At 34.5% G+C, this 17,426-nt stretch overlaps 1 protein-coding gene and 1 pseudogene across 8 annotated transcripts in view; one reads left to right on the plus strand and one right to left on the minus strand.

The window, feature by feature from the left end:
- PIAS2 (protein inhibitor of activated STAT 2) overlaps window positions 1–17,426 on the minus strand; it is a 98,817-nt gene that overhangs the window by 679 nt on the left and 80,712 nt on the right. For 3 of the 8 annotated variants that reach the window (XM_058557044.1, XM_058557047.1, XM_058557048.1), the window contains 3 exons: window positions 11,085–11,224; window positions 5,946–5,983; window positions 975–3,137 (listed from right to left, as the gene is read on the minus strand). In XM_058557044.1, coding sequence (XP_058413027.1) covers window positions 2,955–3,137; window positions 5,946–5,983; window positions 11,085–11,224 — 361 coding nt within the window. In that variant the 3' untranslated portion in view covers window positions 975–2,954. The other 5 variants (XM_058557046.1, XM_058557051.1, XM_058557049.1 and 2 more) reach the window with 5 other exon arrangements.
- LOC131415400 (small ribosomal subunit protein eS25-like) lies at window positions 12,532–12,947 on the plus strand (annotated as a pseudogene).

A 17,426-nucleotide genomic window follows, 5' to 3' on the forward strand; every position in this document is an offset into this window, starting at 1 on the left:
TTAAGATTCTACCCTAAGGAAACTTGTTTTATACCAAGAGTTACAGATCAACTTATTTATACTCACAATCTGTCACCTAATCATGGTATTTTCATTCTAGCTTTCCTGAAACACATTAAAATGCCACATAACCTAAATTTACCTTTCTTGTTTCATTTGGACTTTATAATTATCCTATGACAGACGCGAAGTATTTATACCTTCTGGGCAGAAATGGAAATAAAATCCTCAAGTGGCTCACGTAAGGGTCAGAAAGTTAGTGAATGTAAGCAGACCGTAGTGGTGAAGCTATATTCAGCACCAATTACATTGTCAGGATTTACCAAAGCAAGAAAAGCCCTCAACACTTCTATATGAATAGAGATGAAAATACAGGTTGGCTAAGTGTTTTTAAGAGACTAGTAACTGCAGTTCCTTTCCTTAAACAAGATATTCCATATAATCACTGGTTAGCTGACATCTACATAACAGCTAAGATGACCTCTTGAAACTGCAATGTACTTAGTTAAGCAGAAATATGGGCTAGCAAAATACACTGCTAAAAAGCCAGGGTCTTGGTAAAAATATTTAGTGACCATACTAAAAAAAAGGATAATGGCTTAAGAGTCATGCTGTTGTCCTAAGGCAAAAGGCATAAAAAGTACTCACCTTCCAAGATATATACACAATATAAGCCCCAATTTCAAGATTATAAACTTCAGTGTATTTTTTAAAATGTCAGTCGCCTCTATGAGATAAATTAAAACTTTATATGTAATTTCAGTGTACAGCACCAAAAACGAACACTAAAACTGTTCACATAAAATAGTGAAAAGGAAACAAAGCACAACTATAAAAGCACAGATGTACTGGTTACAAGAACCAAGTAAATAAACTAATTTCTATTAATATTTCCATTTACCTTATAAAACTTTGCTGGTTAAACTGGGGGGGGGGGTCTCTGAGAATCTAAAGGGTAACAAAATGATAACAAATATACACCATTTCTTTATTAACAAATTATACCACACAAATCAGGTTACCTTTTGTATCTGATTACAGAGTTAACTGAAATTGCATCTGTATTTAGAGCAGCAACATAAAATTTTACTAGGAAGAAATTCTATATCTGGACCAAAGGACTGTAACATGGACTGGAAATCTAATGACTAAGAAGGTAAAACTATGGTATAACTACTGTGAGAAGATTCAGGTTTGTTTTCCACATTTTAATAATAAGCAGCTCTCCAAAAGTGATAATACGTTTTATAACAGCATGATGTAGCGAAAGAAGGGATGCTGTAGAAAATCACATGAAGTTAAATCAGTACAAAAGGAGCACACAGGCCATGAAAACTTGAAAAGGTGTAAAAAACTAAGCAGTGACAAGTCAGCTCCCTGGAGTTGCAGCAACCGTGAAGTAACATGTCCTGATTCTAACTGAAATTGGAAGTCTTCATCTGGGCACTTCAGTTTGAGAAATCAGATTAGTGATTTAAAAAGAGTTTTATTTCTAAAGTAGATACAGCTTAGGGAGAGACAGCTAAACATTAGGAAAATATTAACTTCTTGAGAACTCAAAAATTATTTAGGAAGCCAAATAAAGCAAAGGAAAATATAAAATTTGGGTAAAAATGTTTCTCTAAGGGTAAAAACTCAGCTTCCTGAGGGATTTAAAATCAAACGCACTTATAAGAGTGGTTTTCAAAGTGGGCTTCAGGCCCATCCTCTCCAAGCTTTCCTCACTTAAATTCAAATATTTCTAATTCTGTTTTGTCTTTTGTGAGTTCAGGAAAGATTTCCTTTTAAAAAAAGGGAAAAAAATCTGATGCTGTCCCCATTCTTTGCAATTGTTTGCTTTTTCTTGAAGTTTGAAAATCATTGCTATGAGACTGAAATTACATTGTTGAGAAATATGATCAGAGATCTAAAACATTCTGTCAGTGTTACTAAAATCTGAAAAGTTTCAAAGATTTGTATACTATTCTATAAAATAAATGAGCAAAAGAAGTTCTTACGAAGAAATTAAACTTTGTTATTCCTTCCTCCCCTAAATCTGTTTCTCCATTGCCTCCATCTCTCAATATTTCTGGACAGTGCAAACAAAATTCTAAGGAACGTTCCAGCCACACCTTACTCCAAAAACATTTCATTCAATGGCTGCATAGAATTTCTTTTTTGAGAAGGCAAGCCCCAAATTGATAGAAATCTCTAGAATGAAAATGTGCAATTACCAAAAATAATACATATTATGTCAGGGCAGAAACTGCATAGTGTTCTTCAACATAATCACTAATAAAGAGCAGCCAAAGCCCAGAACTTCGTTCCGCATTCATTAGCAAACAACTTCAAAGTGTAAATGACAACCAGGGAAAAAAGCATAACACAAAGGCCATTTTTCTTTGATGGAATCAGGAAGAAAGTGAAACTGCAGGAAGAAAAGTGGAACCCAAGCTTTGGCCACTTATCAAAACTTCATTACTTCAATGAAACAGAACAAATCTCCGTGGAAAGGACTCATTCAGCAAACATACTTCTTTTCCATATATTTTTCCTTCACATCAGGTTAAACAGAAGTTGCTGTCATTTTAGAATTACTGATTACATCTTATTTTAATTAGAAAAAAGTTTACTTGAATATTTACATAACTTTATTGCTGTTTATTACCACAAAAAATTTTTTTAACTGATTTGTAGAATCCATCCAGTAACATATGAACTTGAAATCCATCTCTTAAGAAGATACAGTTATGGCTGAATGTATCTTATGCTCAGAGCACAGCATGAATAAGAAAAATCCTTGCATGTCATTTGGTTCTTGCTGTAGTCATCTGTGTTCATCTCTCAGAAAGCAAAAGAATCCATCTGACGTTTCAATAAATATCAAACTAATTGTTACCAAAAAAATAGCCTCCACGGACCAGAGATCCAAGAAAGAGCAGTTTGATGATTCCTAGACTCGAGTAAGTCCTCCTTTAGTCCAATGAGATGATGTCAGGAATGTTACTTTCACTGCTGGTTATGACCCCTCTCTCACTCCTGCTGCTGGAGGAACTAACATGAGTACTGCTTTCATGGGGGCTGGTGGTGGTGACAGACGTACTGCTTGCTGTTAAGGGTGAGGTGAGACTATCCAAAAACATAGGAGGACAGTACTGCTTGAAACAAACAATGATGCTGATGAGGAAGAGGCTACATTGATTTTAAATAAAGAGACTAGAAATTGTTAGATATGTACAAGCGACAGCCACATATTTAAATCCCAGGGGGATTTAAAAATTTCTCAAAGCTTCACATCTTTGGATGGAAGGTGGCATGAATTTAGCTATTTTACATTATTTAGTGAATGCAGCATATCCTTGCTTCTCTCAAAACTTGTAGAATTTGTTGACTAAATATACAGGTACAAGTACAAAATTGTCAACAATAACTGAAGTTATTTAATAGTAAATATTGGCCCCAAAATTATGATTCACACTTAATCTCAAAAAGAATTTGCTCACTAAATGTATTTACACAAGATTTAAATTGCACTATAAAAGGCTAATAAATACTTATTTTTAATGGTATTAAACAAAAATGCAAAATTCAGTTAATTCTTTCAAAATTTAGTATCAATCAGACCCTTTAGTATCAATCAGACCCTTTAGGAATAATGTGAAGGCTGATCAGCTGAATAGTGGCGTCTGACTCCTTTGCATGTACCGGTAATAATACCTGTGTAATTAGAAGGATAGCATTCATTCTAAAATAGACTACACGGTAGCTAACTACCACAGGATGCTCAGAACAGAGAATTATCTCACATAATCACAAAATTTAGGGAAGGATGCTCAGAACAGAGAATTATCTCATGTAATCACAAAATTTTGGAATCAATCTTAAAAGATATCTAACTTAATCTAATCTTCCTTGTGATGCTTGCCTGACACCCTACTCCAGAGTTCATATTTCCAGTTTCCTTACCACCTTGGTTGCTAATTCCCAGACAAATTCAAACCTGAGTTGAACACTCTAATATCGACCAAGAGGAGGAGAGACAGACAAGAGCTAAAAGCTTTATTTTATATCACCGTAGAATATTTTACATGAGAAACAACTGCACTGACTTTAGTAAAATAAGTGAGGTCTAGTATATACTGCAAGAGGAGATGTCCTAAGTCTGTCTTTAGATTGACTGTATGAAAGAAGATCAGTAAGGATATCCAATCAATATTATCAATTCTGTATATTATTCAGCCTCTCATTAGAGATACTAAGTTACAGAACAGGAATTTAAAACTGAAGCTGTTTAGACTACATGATCTTCAAAAAAAGATAATAAAATGGGAACGACAGACCCAGGTTTAAACTGCCATCGGTGAAAGAGCAACAACTGAAATTCACGCTGCCTTTCAAAAAAGTAATTTAATGTTTAGGATGGATAACTGTCTTGGTTCACCAACTAAATAAGTGCCATGCACAAAGAGCTTCAAGGGACATTGGTTAAGGGGGAGAAGGAACAGTTCTTAAAGTGCTTCTTAGGAGCTTTAAAGATAGTTGAATTGTCAGGTAGTAAACTTCTTTAAAATCAAGTCAATTTCCAACTTTCCACTAAAATTAGAAAAAGAATCTGGAAAAAAGCCCAGAAACTTACATTTTTTTCTGCTACCTCTCAGGCAGTTTTTGACTACCTAGTAGTAAAAAGGTACTTTTGTTCATTTATAAATGGATGCTAGATACTACACTCCTGCTATCAATAGGCTCTATGCCTTGAATTCTTATAATACTTAACTTGCAGCCATTTTACCTCTAAGTATGTATCCTTTACGTGTAATCAACACATATCTGCACAAGGATAACAGGGATTAAGGCGGCAACATGAAGGAAGAAATCTAACGATTCTAAGGAAAACTGAAGGTACAACCTCACCCTTCTTATTGGCTTATCAAATAACTTAGCTTGACACTAAGCATGCCAAATAGCACTATGAAATCAAAATCCTCTAGGTTCCAAGATCATTTTTTTAAAAAGGATAGTTCACAAAAAAATCATTAATACTTTAAGCCTGAAAAATCCATTTCCTAGAAAAATATATGGATACTTTTGCTATAGAATCTACTGATGTAACCAAGTCAACTTAGGGTGAGAAGAAATTCCTCCTTCTGCACATTACCTTGGGCCCAAATTTCTAGCACTGTTTGTGTGATCAGACACAGCGTATTGAAACAGGAGGCTGATACAAGAGCTGTGGTTAGCTGATTCTGAGCAGCTACAAAGCAGTGATCTGTGGTTCTTCCTCTATCCCTCCCTACTCTCAATACTTCTCTCAAAGTCTCTTTCTTTCTGTTTCACTTTCCCCTTACACTTTTCCCATGCCTCTTCCTCCTCTGCTCTGCCTCTGTTGTAAGCCTGTCAGTGGAGTCCATGCTCACTGCAAGGTCTTCACGTAGAGACCCTGGGATACTAGAGTTTCTTATCTCTGACAGAAATAAACAGGAATGATTGGTCTATAGCAACTTTAGATTGGGGCATCCCCAAAGTCTGAATCTGATTGCCTTTAAAAACAAGGAAAAATCAAGCTAATGATTCAAGTCTGTTTAATCAGCTTCCACCATTTTCTATGTATAGAAAATACACATATTTTCGCTTTACAAATTATCTCTGTAAAGTTTTAACTGCCAGCCATCTAGCACTGCTTTCCCTCATTTTAATCACTCAAATGCTTGTAAGAAATGCCAACTTATTCTTAAATTAAATAAAATATAATTAAAAATTCAAGTATTAAGGCCGAAATATCATAAATTGAAAAACAGCAACTTTATTCCTCCAAATAAACTTGTGAAATATTTATATAGTACTTCCTTTCCATCAATTTAAGTAACTGAGAGTTGACTGTCCTGATTTTATGCAACTGGTCATTTTTAGTTAGTGTGACATAACCAATAATCAAATACAAATTAGTTGCTTAAATTCAGGATACATACCTGGGGATCAACTGGAATAAGGGAAAGAAAATCCAAACCTAAAACAAAAATGCTTTGTTAATAGTTGTCTCATATTTTGGAGACAAGAATTATTTCCCAAAATCATTTTGCATTTATCATAAGTCATAAAACATTTGGGGTAATTGCTTACCATTCTGCCAAAGGGAAGTTCTATACCACAATCAGTGATGTGCATAAAACCCAAAAATGAACACATTCCCTGACAAAACAATTGGAAAAACCACCTCCCACTGACTCAGAGGCCAAAAATTTCGAGAGAAGTAGGACTAGTCAAAGCAAACTTTTCCCCTTCATCGCTTAATAGAATGAGAAGCAATAAAAATGATGAGATAATGATCCAGATTCAGACCATTAAAAAAACATACTTAGGCTCTTAAGATACTTCACATTTATTTTTAGGAAATACACCACACTGAGCTTCATCTAAAATATCACTTCTTAAACAAATGTCTAATTCATGAATAGCTCTGTCCCCCTGTTCCCACATCAAGAGTACACAGTCCAATGCTCTGCACAAAGCAAGCACTTGGTAACTGCTGCTCACTAACAAGCTAAATCTTATCAAGGTTTACTGGGTCATAAGCTAATGCAGTTTTCTAAACCAAAGATCTGGGATTCTCCAATTATGTTTCAGAAACAGAAATGTGTAAAACATTACCCAGTAATGCCATTTTGAAGTATGAAAGTTATAACAATAAATAATAAAAATTTTCAGGTCTGAAAAGTCTAGCAATAAATTTCAAAGTCAGTTCCTCTAGACCTCTCTGTTTGACTAAATTTCAAAACATAAAAAAAAAAAAATCTCACACTAGGTATAGGTCACTAAGGCCAATTTCCACTCAACTCTATTAAGTTTTATATGCTGGCATTCAATGTCACCTCAAATATAACAATCATACAGAGTGAAAGTCTGATACTAAACTATTACTCAAAATAGAAAATATTAGTGGAGATGATATTTAAAACATTTAATAACCACTATGAATAATTTATAACTCAAAATTTTAAAGTATATTCCCTTATAATCTCTAAATAAGGGTATGATAAAAATGCTTATCAAGTGATACAAGCTGTAGCACCAATCATTTGAGAGAAATCATTCAATTTCTAAAGCATTTTTTAGAACTGTTGGGGCCGGCCCGGTGGCGCAAGCGGTTAAGTGCACGTGCTCCGCTGCGGCAGCCCAGGGTTCGCCGGTTCGGATGCCGGGTGCGCACCGACGCACTACTTGGCAAGTCATGCTGTGGCAGCGTCCCATATAAAGTGGAGGGAGATGAGCACGGATGTTAGCCCAGGGCCAGTCTTCCTCAGCAAAAAAAGAGGAGGATTGGCAGATGTTAGCACAGGGCTGATCTCCTCACAAAAAAAAAAAAAAAAACTGTTAATATGATTTTTCATTTTATATGCCGGTCACTAGCTACATGATACAGCAGTTTGAGCCAACAATGGACAAAGGGAATCACAACAAACTTTTTCAAAGACTTCCCCATTAAATTGATAATCAGTAGGTGACACATCTCAAACAGAGAGTTTCTCTTCACATTAATGATAACGTTCAGTAAACCCTCTCTCCACTTCTGGTGAAGAGTAATTCAAAATTTGTCTAGCCCTTATAATACCTTCTGAGAGTTTTGTATATTCAACATTTTTATTATTGACTAAGTCACAAAAATAGTTTATTAGCATGTCTTTAATTGGTTTAATTTTATTAACTTTATTTTGTTTTACTTAAAATGGTATATTTTTCTTTTTATAATACCTATGCTTTATACAGTTTATTTAATATATTCAATCACCTTTAACGTTTGTTGAATCACTCAGTCCATTTGAATAACTGAAAATTTTTTTTATAAAGCTAAAGAAAGTATTGATATGTCTGTTGGAATATTGTGTATTGAAGCCAAATCACTCAAAAATGCTCATTTTCTAAATATTTAACTATTCCCATTTCATAACTTCAATTTAAATAAACACACAGACTTGATATAATTTTCAAACTGTTTTTGCAGCTCTAGCACTGGAGGCTGCCCATCAAGGTGCAAAGACTATATTTTCATTATTTCAATTCCCAGCTCTTCAGATGTACTGTAATTCTCTTTATTATTTCATTTGTGTCAGGAGGTATACAGTCTATTGAGAAAAGACATAAGAGATTTACTTGATCTATATCTTTTGACACCTCATCCAGGGATAAGTGAATATGGTGACTTACACAACGCATAAAAATATACCTAGAAAATTTTCTAAAATTTTGGTTAAAACTCTAGAGTGTCTCCCTAGCATTACACAGATGCTCTCTACAGAAAATCCAATAAGGTTTTAATGTAAAATATTTCTCACTGAAACCATTTTTTCTCAAACACTAACAGTGAAGTTTGATATAGTATTTCAGATGTTATTCCTTCTAATAAAAAACTTTAAACTATAATCAAAGTCTTGCATTTTACATTTTAAGTAGACTATTAAAACTCTTATATGAAATAGATGAAGTTTGATGAATAGTGATTAAAATGTTACGCCTTATTTTATAAGTCTAGCAAAATGCTGTTTTCTTATTTCACCGTAAGTTTCAATAGCAATGATATGTGGTAGTGATATGTGGTAGTGATATATTTTATGCCCTCCTTAGTATTTCGTGGTTGAAAATGCTCAATTATTTTTAACTAAAAATCAGGTAGTGTTAAAAATTCTGATGATACATTCTAAATATTTTTGTTTTATTAACACTGATAAAATTGTAGGTTTTAAATTTTAAATACTTCTTTACGTGAAACTGACTCATTTAGTTTTTTCCTTATTAATAACAACACATTTTCCTTTCTTGAGTCATGAACTTTAACAAAACATGATTGTTACATGATTAAATATGTAAATGGTTAGCATTTTCAAATCTTAATGATACAACTTTTGAGCACCATTCGCACCTGACAATATGGCACTAGCAATAATAAGGCAGTCATATTTTTTCTTGAAATAATCAAGCTGTTTTCCACTCCATAAATACAAATTAGTTTTTTTATTTTGTATTCATTGTTGCACAGTATCAGAAGATGTTCCAAGCTGCAGTTCATTATTAATATCATTTCTTCTTTGTTCTCCTGCAGATTCAGAAGATTCATGTTTATGATGTTTAAAAGGAATGTTAAGAAATGTATTAAAACTTTGTCATCTCTCCATTCTTGGTGCTCTATTTAATATTTTATTATAAATTATTAAACTTATAAATATCAAAACTGTACAGTATGGCTAATTACATAAAAGTTATGCACAAAAATAAAACCAAAGTAATTAATAATTACAAAAGAGCACATTAACAATAAAACCAAAGTAAAAACTAAATTATTTGGATCAAGTAACTGCTACATAATTCATAGATGACAATAAACTGGTAATTCTTCTAAAATACAATAGATCCTATTCTATTCAGTTTATCAACTGGTAAGAAAGCGTTTCAACATTTTAATAACCAGTATCACCATGGTTTATATTGGCTAAATATCAGCCATGGATATTAGTCTTATTTCCTTAATACCAGCTTGAAATGTATTTTACCAAATACACAGTTAACATATTTTATTGCATTTTTCTCAAATTTGCACATTTTATAAAGTAAATAGTCTCACTTTATGCCCAAATTCTGAGATAATGTAAGTTCTCCCAAATTAAAAATTCATCCAGACTCACATAACTTGAAAACTAACAGAACAAGTGATATGTAAATTGTGTCTATGCTACTGCTAAATGGCCAGGGTCACTTTAGCAAACAAAATGTTCATTATCTTTTTTCAAGATTAATTTTTAATTCAAGGTCTTTAGGAAACACGTCCTTCTGGAATGCTTGTTTATAACACATACTAAGATGACATACGCACCCTCTTCAACTTCATTTACAACTAGCCAAGAGTAAAGGGAAACATAGCAGTTAGAAATTAAGATATCTCCAAGTTTCCATCTTCGTTATGGACCATGAAACTTCATCTGTACCTTAGCATCAAGCTTTGTACACAACAAACACTTTAAAATTGGTGCTAGCTGAGTTCACAAACAATTTTTTAAACTCTAATTCTCAAAGCACATAATGGAGTCAGCATATCTAAGAAGCAAAAGGTATTTAAAATGTTTTTTATAGATACTGTTTTTAGTCTCTTTTTTCCATTAAATTTTATTCAAATAATCTGAACAAATTTCAAGTGGCAAAATTACACTAGGCCAGATAACACAACTATCAACTGTTTCAACAATACAAATTTTGCCCAATAGAATAAATATTGTGCTTAAAATAAAGACCTCACTAAGAGGGATAAGAAGAATAAATACGTCAAAATTAACTTCATAAATCTAGAAAACAAAATTAATAACAGGAGGACAGCATGGTATTCCACTAAAAGGGCCCTTCAGAGAGAAGGAAGTCATGAATACAAGAGGCACTGGTTCTAACTTGCTCAAATTTGACTGACAAAAAATGTCTGCAAAAACAATAGCTATGGAGACAGGGAAACAAGAGTGAGCGGGGAAAAAAGTTCACATTTTATAATATGGCCTTGGTTGTGTAAATCTCGGCACTAAGGTAATTCAAGCAGCCTTGAATTTTTAAAATCTTGAGTTAATATTCATATAAAAGCTATCTCTAAATATTAAGCAGCACTAGGGAAACAGCCGGTAGATCCTATCTTTACAGGGGAATGAAGTCCACAGGGTAAAGCTGGTAGGCAATATTGACCCTACAATACACCAGTATATTCTGAAGTTCTGATGGGCTACCAAGAAGTGATGGGCTACCAAGAAGAGTATGAAAAACTACTCTCTCTAACCTGTGAAGCTTCTATGATAAATAAGAAAAAGTCTCTGAGTACCAACTCTCTATGAGGGAGAATAAACTATAAAATTTTCCTACTATCCTACTATATTTCCTATCATCAGGAATCTATAGATTGCTCTATAGTCAAAATGATAGGAATTGAATGTGATGTATTAAAACAGATACTACCTTTACATGAAGGCTTCAAATTTCCTTAGCATTTCTATTTAAAATTTTAAAACTTATTTGCTCCACCGATTAAGATTAAAAATAAATAAAACTTGATAAAAACAAAACAAAACCAAAAACTCTTCACATACCTGGCAAATCTGATGACATGCTTGATATTGGCGTGTGGTGGAATGGTACTGAGTAGTCTGTTAATGAAGGCGGAATAGCAGCAGGATCAACCGAAGTCACACTGGGCACCCTTACAGAAGATGGCTGATACATGAGAACCCTGTTTTAAATAGCATGGGAAATTACAAACAATCTGGCTGTTAGTTCACAGGAGAGAAGGGCAGCACCTCTGGGCATTCTCAGTCGCAAGTTTGCTAAGTTTCAACATAACTATATGGCAGCTACTCACTACACAGTACTCCACTCTACTCTCCTCTTTCATAACAGTCTTCATTTTAACATGAACATATGCTGGCTCTCAACTGCAGCTGTGACATAAGAGCAAGTTGGCATTAAAACATCATGTACAGTGCTGGAGTAATACATAAAACTTTCATCCACAAATGGAAATATACATTAGTATGTGTAACATATATGTGAGTATCAGTAATTTTATCTATAAATAAATTTAGAAATAAAATAGAGGACTCGTAAGACTTGATTTAAATCAGGGCACCTTTATGAGTGAAGCTACTTACTATAACTCAATGAAAATTTCTTCCATTCTAACTTGAATTGTGTTAATTATTAGTAATCTTATCTGGGAATCACCCAAGCAAAGAAAGCTAATCCTAAAGCCAGCCAACCTGATGATAATCAGCAGCAATCAGAAATTAGAATGAGATAACTAGTCAGGATTTAAGATATAATATCCAGAGATAAAACGATGGCTACCACAACACTATCTACTCTTCTAAGAGAGTTTATGACTTTGAAATTAGCTGGTCATGCTACTAAAAATGCAAATTAAACACACTTAAGAAATACTTAGGGCCAGCCCTGTGGCTTAGCAGCCCGGGTGCAGATCCCGGGCGCGCACCGACGCACCGCTTGTCGGGCCATGCTGAGGCGGCATCCCACATACAGTAACTAGAAGGATGTGCAACTAGAACATACAACTATCTACTGGGGCTTTGGGGAAAAAAAGGAGGAGGATTGGTAATAGATGTTAGCTCAGGCCCAGTCTTCCTCAGCAAAAAGAGGAGGATTGCCACGGATGTTAGCTCAGAGCTGATCTTCCTCACAAAAGAAAAAAACAAGAAAAAGAAATACTTGATAATTGGTATTATATATATATATATATACACACACACACATTATATATAATTATAACTTTATAATTTCAAGAAGCAGTACAATTAAACATATTTTGAAAAAGTTCAGGAATAAAGAGAGATGATTTTGCATTTTTCCTATTTAACCTTCATTTTCTCTTAGCCCACAGTAAACTAGAACTTCACAAGAAAAACATCGTGAATGTATACAAGAAACTAAGCAATGTTACGGACCCTATGGCTGATGGTGGCCACCTTTCGTCCAACATCTTAGCAATGCTGCAGTGGTAGCAGCTGCTCTCTAAGCTTCGCAATGCCACCCAAGGATGACAAGAAGAAGATAAATGCCAGAAAGTTGGCCAAGAAAGACAAAAGACCAAGCAAACAAATCTGGGGGCAAGGCCAAAAAGAAGTGGTCCAAAGCCAAAGTTCGGGACAAGCTCAATAACCTAGTCTTGTCTGACAAAGCCACATATAAAAAACTCTGTAAGGAAGTTCCTAACTATAAGTTTATAACCCAGCTGTTGTCTCTGACAGACTGGAGATGCCCAGTTCCCTGGCAAGGGCAGCCCTTCAGGAGCTCCTTAGCGAAGGACTCATTCAAGTGGTTTCAAAGCACAGAGTTCAGATAATTGACACCAGAAACTCCAAGGGTAGAGATGCCCCAGCTGCTAGTAAAGATGCATAAGCAGGTTCCACCAACTGTACACTTTGAAAAATAAAACTTTATTAAATAAAAAAAAGGAGGGGGGGGCAGGGACATGGAGACATTAAGGTTAGCATCCCAAAGGGCTGACAGTAAACTACTGTAGGCTTAATGAGAGAGGCATAGAATTCTGTAGCTGGAAGGGACCATTACAAAGATGAAGAAAGTGAAACCGAAAGAAACTTAAAGTGGACCATGGTCAAAAAGCGAGACTGAGATGACAACTAGGACTTCTAGATGTTCTTTCCCTTGGTTGAAACATGTCCTCTTATTGCTCAGATTATTAAATACTAGTAATAAGAAATGATGACATAGTTGCATGACACTCTTCATACTCTATACAACTGACAAACTGTTTCAGAACCTCAATTTAAATCTCAAACCACTTAAATAATCACAGCTTATTAGACACCGGAGTTCTTCTAAAACTAGTTTGCATTATGACATGAGGATCCGGTCTAGCCATTATTCTGTACTATTTGTCAAAAATATGGACGTCACCAGAAATGTGGAAAACGAAGCCCTCTTGAGAGTACATATATGGCTATGTTGTCAACCGTGTTAGTCTCAGAAAAATGAATAACATAGGTCAGAGAGTTCAGAAATCTTAAAAACTGAACCATTCAGGAGGCACAGGAAATATAACATGCTTGAGACAATAACATAAGCCTGGTATTTCAAAACACATTTTCCAGAGGTAGACGAAGAGGGAAGGAAGTCATCTTCCACAGACCGAACTGTCTAGCTTAGAATCAGGAGTTTTCTTGGCCTTCCATGTTACCTGGAGACCTAAAACCAGAAGCAGGAGGTGAGCAACATTAGAAAAGGCAGATTCTGGAAGGGAAAAGAGAAAACTTGGGATGAGATCAAATAAGTTATATTGTATTAAAGCATATCTTTTTCTGGAGGTTTGAAAACAGTGGTCCTCTACAGGGATGAAAGTAGAAGAATAGGAAATCACCAGAAGTGTTTTCATATTACACATGATCCTACTTCCCACACAAGAATGCACATCAGAAATCAGCAAAGGGGGCACAGGAAGTAAGAAGGAGAAAGAGATTGATATGTTAGTGCAGAGGAGGGGGTTAAAAAAGTGGCTGTTTTTTTTTCTTTTTTTGCTTCCTCACAGTATTAACATCTTAATCATATTTCCTAAAAATCTAAGAGGCAAGCTTCTGAAGACATACATATATACACACAATATATATACACACACATGATTTCATTTATTTTTAAAAATTTATACTTAAAAGTACATTTAATCTATCATTTTCCTTCTGACACCAAAAAAACTAAAAGAAAAATTTCCAGGTTTACAAGCAAAAAAACAATGTCTGCCTTCCTCCTGCTCCCCCTTCTCTCCTTTGATATCTCAAAGGAGATTTTCTTTCGTCTTGATCCTGATTTGACCCTTCAACTTGAATCAGATTTATAGGAAACAACAACAACAACAAAACTCACTTTCCTCCCCTGGCCCCTTTCTTTACATCTGTCAGGTCAATGTCCCAATGTACTAGGATGACTGTCTGTCATCATAGTAACATCCAATTATTGCATATGTTCTGTTCTCATAACATGACTAGTTATTATTAAATAACTATTCCTTGTTTCTCCAATACAAAATGTTGACTGTCACTACATGTGAAAATGTTAAAATCCAATGAGGATACAAATTATTAAATCAATATCTAAAACCTCAGCAAACATGTGAAAAACTAAACTATTTGGGGTAGGTTAATTCCTATTACCTGAACTTCACAACCATTAACAGAAATTCAACTTTACATAGAATGAGTGAAAATAGTCATTTGTTAGGATTATCAAACTATGCATTGGTAGCAGATTTTTGTTTTAACCAGAATCTTCACAAGGGCCACACTGAGAAAGGTAAAACGAATCTAATGCCTATGCAAAAAACAGACGTATTTATAGATACAGAATAGCAGGGACCACGGAGAAATGTAAATAGCTACATCTGATGGAACTGTGGCTATAAAAATGTGATGGCATAACATAATAAAAATTTTTTTACAGCTTTTAACATTTGTTACTGCCTCCCCACAGCATTGGCAAATACACAGGCAGATGTATACAATATGCATGTGTACATATATATTTTAAATTTTTATAGCTTTACCCATAATATCACAGCATAAAAGTAAATTGCTAGAATGCTGCTAGACAGCAAGTACAGAATTCTAGACTGTGTACTGGATCACTGAATTCATCATACTTGACTCAGACTTAGATGTCTGGAAATGAGTTAACAATTCAATAACTTGAACTTTTATCCATAAACCTGAAATTCACTGTGTGCTCCCACTGTGATGATAAAAGTATTTTTAAAAAAGATTCAATTTTGCTACCATTTCCTAACGATTCTTAATCCAGAGAAATACATATTTTTCTCTATTCTTTGTTTCTCGTCTTTAGAATACCTCCTTATTAATGACAAAGCAGTCCTTCAATTTCCAGTGAATGGAATAGGGGCATGATATTTACAATTATCTTTCAATGTAGAAAAGTATCTTAGATTAAGATGCCAGTTTCTTCTGATAGGTACTATATGACTGCACTTAAAGACTACAGTAGGTATGCAAGGAAAGGGGCTAGAAAGATTACCATCAAAATGTTAATAGTGGTTATCTCCAGGCAGAATGTTTTTTACTTCTTGGTGCTTTGTAAAATTGTTTATAAGAATAATTTTTACTAAAAAATACCTCTCAAAAAATTACTGCTCACATAATTTCTGGACTGTTACTTAAAGTAGTTTTCCTGGTTTCTCATTCTCTATTATTTCTCACTTGCTTACTATCGCTGACCAAGAAGTCCTATGATAAACTTACACGGCAGAGAAAAACCATAAAAAATTCTAGATGCTGAGCCACAAGAGAAGATATGAAAAGGATGACCAGGAACAAAACCACAAAAGTGTAAGAGTTGGAAGAGCTCACAGAGATGACATAACCATAGCATGAGTCTCCACTATGATACTGTGACAGGTGTCACCCACTCTACCTTAACACAGAAAGTGTGATCTACCTTAACACAGAAAGTGTGACTTCAACACAAAACATCAACTTTCTTAGTGTTCAGAAAGCTCAAATGGAACGTTTTTCCATGTATCTTTCCTTCTTTGGACTAAGGTCTGCCAAATGTTACAACCAAGAATAAACTTAATGCAGTTAATCAATGACTCCCTTTTAAGAACTACAAGATAGCTACCACATATTCTCTTCTCCTGCCTTCACAGCTTCTGTCCTGAGACCATGCATCCATCATGCTACAGTTTCCACTCTTCACCATCCTGTTATCCTCTCTGGCTGCACTCATTTGTTTATACCCTTCTTGATGATCAGCACGAACTAAAATGGTATAAGTGAAAGTCATCTAGCCCAGAATGGAACAAAACTGGCATGTTATGTTTCCTGGACACTATGCTTCTTTTACTAATGGAGCCTAAGAACAAATCAGCTTAAGTGGTAAACTCTTCAAACCATTAAGTTCATTTCAAAGAGTTTCTATCAGGAATGGCTGTTAATTTACTGAATGCCTTTCCAGCATCTATTAAGATGACTCTATAGTCTTCCTTATGACAGGATCCATTTTATCAATGTATTTCCTAATAATAAAGCATTCCTGGATAAACCCTACTTAGTGGTAATGGATGCCATTTTAATATATCATTAAATGATTTCCTAAGATTGAATTCAGAATTTTCATCTATCTTCCTGTGTCAGACTATTTCATAACAGTTTTTCTGTATGACTGTTAATGTGTAAATCTACTTCGGGTATTAAGAGTTATGCTGATTTCACAGAATGAGCTGTGTAGCTAACTTTTTAAACCAAAATTTTCATATGTTGCTAGTTTAGTCACAAATTTCCACCTTACACTTACAATGTTAGCTTTTGTTTTCTTTTTAACCTAGATGAGGAGTCTTACATCTATCTCCATGGTAGCTGACCATGGGTGTGAACTATCCTTATTCCTCTGCATACTGAAGCCATTTCAGATTCTGTCACCAATGTACATGCCATTCTTCCAGTTTTGTGTCCTCATCAAGTACTAATAAAAATGTGCTCAAGTACAGATAAGAGGGTAGATCCTTATGACATGCCACAACAGATATCCTCCAAGACCACATCAATTCAAAAGTCAGCATCATTACGCATGACTCCTCAACCTGGCATTACTTCATCTAACTATAATACTGTGCAACCCATGTTTTTCAAGCATATTCTAAAGGATATTACGAGAGAGTAAAATCTGGAAATACCACACATAAGTATTCATTCCCATGATTCTCCACTCTAGTAAACATTTCAAAATTATATTTTCATTTTTTATCATTTAAATTCTAGAAGTGCCAAATAAAGTGTCTGAAAGGAGCAATAAATGATCAGCATTCCAGAAAAAAACCACTTGAAATACTTTTCTCACTTTCTGTTCCAACAAAAAAAAACAACCTCATTCTGGTTAAATGGGAAAACGAAAATGTA

This window comes from Diceros bicornis, chromosome 16 (genome assembly GCF_020826845.1).
Source record: "Diceros bicornis minor isolate mBicDic1 chromosome 16, mDicBic1.mat.cur, whole genome shotgun sequence".
Lineage (NCBI taxonomy): Eukaryota > Metazoa > Chordata > Mammalia > Perissodactyla > Rhinocerotidae > Diceros > Diceros bicornis.